This window comes from Triticum aestivum, chromosome 2A (genome assembly GCF_018294505.1).
Source record: "Triticum aestivum cultivar Chinese Spring chromosome 2A, IWGSC CS RefSeq v2.1, whole genome shotgun sequence".
Classification (NCBI taxonomy): Eukaryota; Viridiplantae; Streptophyta; class Magnoliopsida; order Poales; family Poaceae; genus Triticum; species Triticum aestivum.
The window spans coordinates 307,263,746-307,267,519 of NC_057797.1; the positions used below are offsets into that span (position 1 = coordinate 307,263,746).

The window sequence follows — 3,774 nt, forward strand, 5'->3', positions numbered from 1 at the left end:
GGGCGGTTGCGGGGCGCGCCCCGGGCGCGTCGAGGAGAGGGCGTGCACGACCGGGCGCACCTACAGGCGCGGTGAGCGCGTCGACAGAGGCGGCGGCCAGCGGCGACTACGAGCGTTGCACAGCGATGGGAGCAGAGGAGAAGGGAGGGAACGGACGGCGGAGCTCACCGAGCCCTGTAGGTGTGCTTAAGTAGGCTCGAGGAGGAGTCGGGGAGGTCCGGCGACGAAGAGGGCGGCGGTGGTGGAGACGACGACGTCCGAGGCGAGCGCGGCGATGGCGGTTCGGCGTCGAGATGGGATCGGGGGGGGGGCTGCCCCGATCCAGATCGGGCAGGGAGGGAGATGAGGGAGCGAGGTGGAGGGCGACGGGGTCCTCAGGCGGGGGAGGGGGCACTCCGGGCGGCGTCTTGGCGGCGGCGATCGAGCCCCCGATCCAGATCAGATCGGGAGGGGGAGGGGAGAGTCGTGGGGAGTGGGGGGTGCGGTCGGGGGAGTTAGGGTTTTCCCTAGAGGGGATATGGAGGGGGGTTTGGGCCGGTCTGGTTGGATGGCCAGCTGGGCCGTCTGGCCCAGTTAGCCAGGGGGCCTCTTCTCTTTTTTTTGTAGTTTTGTTTTCTGTTTTTATTGTTTTCCTTTTTCTTTATTTTCTCTACTGTTTTAGCTCATTTTAAAAAAATATAGGCCTTATATAAAAACATGGTTTCTTCATGACAAATAGTTAGGGAATATTTTCAACACATCGAACATTTTAGTTTTGACTTTTGAAAACTTTAATAGTTTTAACTTTAATTCAAATTTAGAATTTGAATCCGTTTCGATCTAACATGGAATTATCAACAATAACCGAGGTGACGTGGCATCATTAACATGGGATTACTGTAGCCTGATTACCCGGGCGTCACAGTCATGCACTTGTCGTCGAGGGACTTGACGGATCCGAGGCTTCCGAAGGCAACGGTAGTGGGACTTGTATCAACGTGGTGTAGTTGTACTTGCCGGTGGTGGTTCTTGGCGAAAACCGAGATGGTCTTGACGTTAACAGCCACAAGCGGGGGTGCACGGAGGATGCGTCTTGCGTTCTTCGCGGAGTTGGTCTTGACCATGGTGTTTCTGCGGTAGCCGGAGAGCTCATGGCCTGCAGCAGCAGCAAGGCATGGAACAGAGTCGTCGGGCACTGATGGTGGAGGAGAGATGGCCACTGATGCACGACTGCTTGGTGGTGGGGCACGACGTAGCTGCGGCTGCTCCCAGCCGAAGCTCGGGCCTCCGTGTTGTCGAGGCGCGGCACAGGGAGATGGACGGATGGATGGCGCGACGGAGGGCAGCAACCAGCAACGACTCCGGTGGCTGGCGTGGTTGAGGGAGGAGGCGAACGGGACGGAGGAAGGAGATGCCGGCCGGGGACGAAGGCAAGGGCGCCGTCCCTCTATGTGTGCGCGGGAGGCCGGTCCGGGCACCATGGCTAGATGGTGGCGCAGAGGCGCGACGCGAGCAGCTGGAGTGGCAGCAGAGGGAGGCGCGACAAGGTGCAAGTGGAAGAGGCACTCGGCGGGTCAAGGTTGAGCTCGCGCGTGAGGGCAGAGTGTGAGGGCTTGGTGCTCCTCCCTGGAGCGTGAGGAAGAGAGTGAGAGGAGGGGGGTTCGAGCAGAGCGCTGGAGGGAGATGGGGATCGAGATCCCCTCTTGACGGCGCTGGTGGGAACGAAAGGGAGAGGACCAGGGGATTGGGGAGATGGGGGTTCGCTCGGGCCTAGGGTTAGGATTAGGTGGGCCTGGTGCGGGAAGTTGGGCGGCCCAGGTGAAGTTGGCCTAGGGATTAGGCAGGGGCGCGGCTGGGCCTAGGGATGGGCCCTAGAGGCCGGCCTGCTGGGGTCTCTCCTCTCTCTCTCTCTCTCTCTCTCTCTCTCTCTCTCTCTCTCTCTCTAATTTCTAAGCAGAAAACAAAAGTGGAGAAGAAAATAAAGAGGGAGTGGTTAGGGAAAGAATTGGCATACCCAGATAATATTCCCGGACTCACAAAAATGTGTACGATCCAAGAAAAATGGAGTGGGCATTTTTCAAAGTTTAAATTCAAACTCATTTGATTTAAAATCAAATGGTTCGAATAGGAAGTGAGGGTTAGGAAGGTCCAAAAATGTTCAGATTTTTGGTGGAGCTCCGAAAAATGACGAAATAATTTACGGACAAAGTTCGAGGTCAAGAAGCGAGATAACAAAGGCATGGGGAAATTTTGCAAGTGTGTTTTAGGTAATACCATAAGAATGAATTATTTATCATAGCTCCCTAATATTGGGAGGGTATGTTATAAAGAGAACTCACCATGTGAATTCACTCAGTTTAAATGAACCAAAGATCCATGCAATTTATTTAGTTGAGTTGATATGCAAAGGTTAATGACATGATGGCATGATGACATGATGCAATGAACCAAAACAAATCACATGACGAAACCCGGAAACCCTGAAAAGCATCCGAAGCTCCGGTCTTGGGGCGTCACAACACTCCACCACTACGAGAGGATCTCGTGCCGAGATCTAGGATGGCACCGGAGGGAAAACGGAATAGGAAGAGGAGAGATAAAACTAAGTTGCTTCTTTGACAAATGAGTGAAACCAAAGAACCTTGACAGGTTGAACAAATAGAAAGGAATAAAGAATACAACGAAGATGAACAAAGTTGAAAACACTCCGTTATAAAAGAGGAACAAGGAACATACGAGAACCTTGTAGGTTGAAAGACACAACAAAAAGTGATACAATGTACAAGAAGTACATGCAAGCACTCCGGTAGCAACGAAATGTACAAGGAACAATAAAGATCAATTATGACAACACTCCGCTTAAAACAAGATAGAGAAAGAATAAAGATGATATAATTTGGGCAGCACTCCGACTAAGAAGAGAGGCAAAACTTAACAGAATGGGAAGAATTTGAAAAGAGGGGACGACAATCCGGTTGAATGGATAAGCAAAGGAAAGAACATGATCTTGACAAAACAAGATGATGGGTCGAAGAGAGCAACATCACAATGCCTCCGGAACAAATGTAAGAATTGAATGGAATGAACGGAAGGAAACAAGATCTTGAGAGAGCACGCTTTCAACAAATGCTAGAACGGAGTTGTTGGATTATCAACAACGAGAGGATAAGCTTTTTGTCGGCTTATGGAAGACATCTCAAGATTACGAGGTGACAAACTGCCACTAACGAAAAACAATATATTTTATTTATATGAACAAGGAAATGAGAAACTTATTTCACCGGGAGGATAGATGAGTTACTTGGGTCATTTATTAGCACCATAAATAGCAACAATCCTTAGGGAAAGCTTTAGGTGAAATATAACCCAAGATAACTCCAACAAAGAGATTGATGGATTGAAAATACCTCATTCTTGATACCTTGTGAATCATGATACACGAAGGGAAATTATCAAGAATGACATAAGACCACCTCAAATGATATGGTAGAAAGAATTGCACTTCGGAATGCAAGATGAAGAATACTTGAGCTCCTCTAAAAAGAATCTCGATGAACAGTTTGAGAAGGAATCAAATCCTTTATGAACCATCATGTAGAGCCTCCATGAAAAACTCCGGTAATAAAAGGATAACGAGAAGAAAGAGAAGTTGAGAACACAAGGTGAATCCTTGCAATGATTTAGATGGAGCTTCGCGACGAGATAAAGCGGAAAACTTGAAACTCCGAAAAAGAAATATGAATAGCTAGAAACCAAGAATTTAACTTCGTGAACAAACTCCGGAACATGAGTCCA

At 49.4% G+C, this 3,774-nt stretch overlaps 1 protein-coding gene across 1 annotated transcript in view; it reads right to left on the reverse strand.

Moving 5' to 3' along the window:
* Positions 1–1,825, reverse strand: part of LOC123185241 (uncharacterized) — a 2,988-nt gene extending 1,163 nt beyond the window's left edge. The window contains exon 1 of the mRNA XM_044597189.1: positions 892–1,825. Within this exon, the coding sequence (XP_044453124.1) occupies positions 892–1,460 (569 nt within the window). The 5' untranslated portion in view covers positions 1,461–1,825. The remainder of the gene's footprint in view (positions 1–891) is intronic.
* Positions 1,826–3,774: the final 1,949 nt, after the last annotated feature.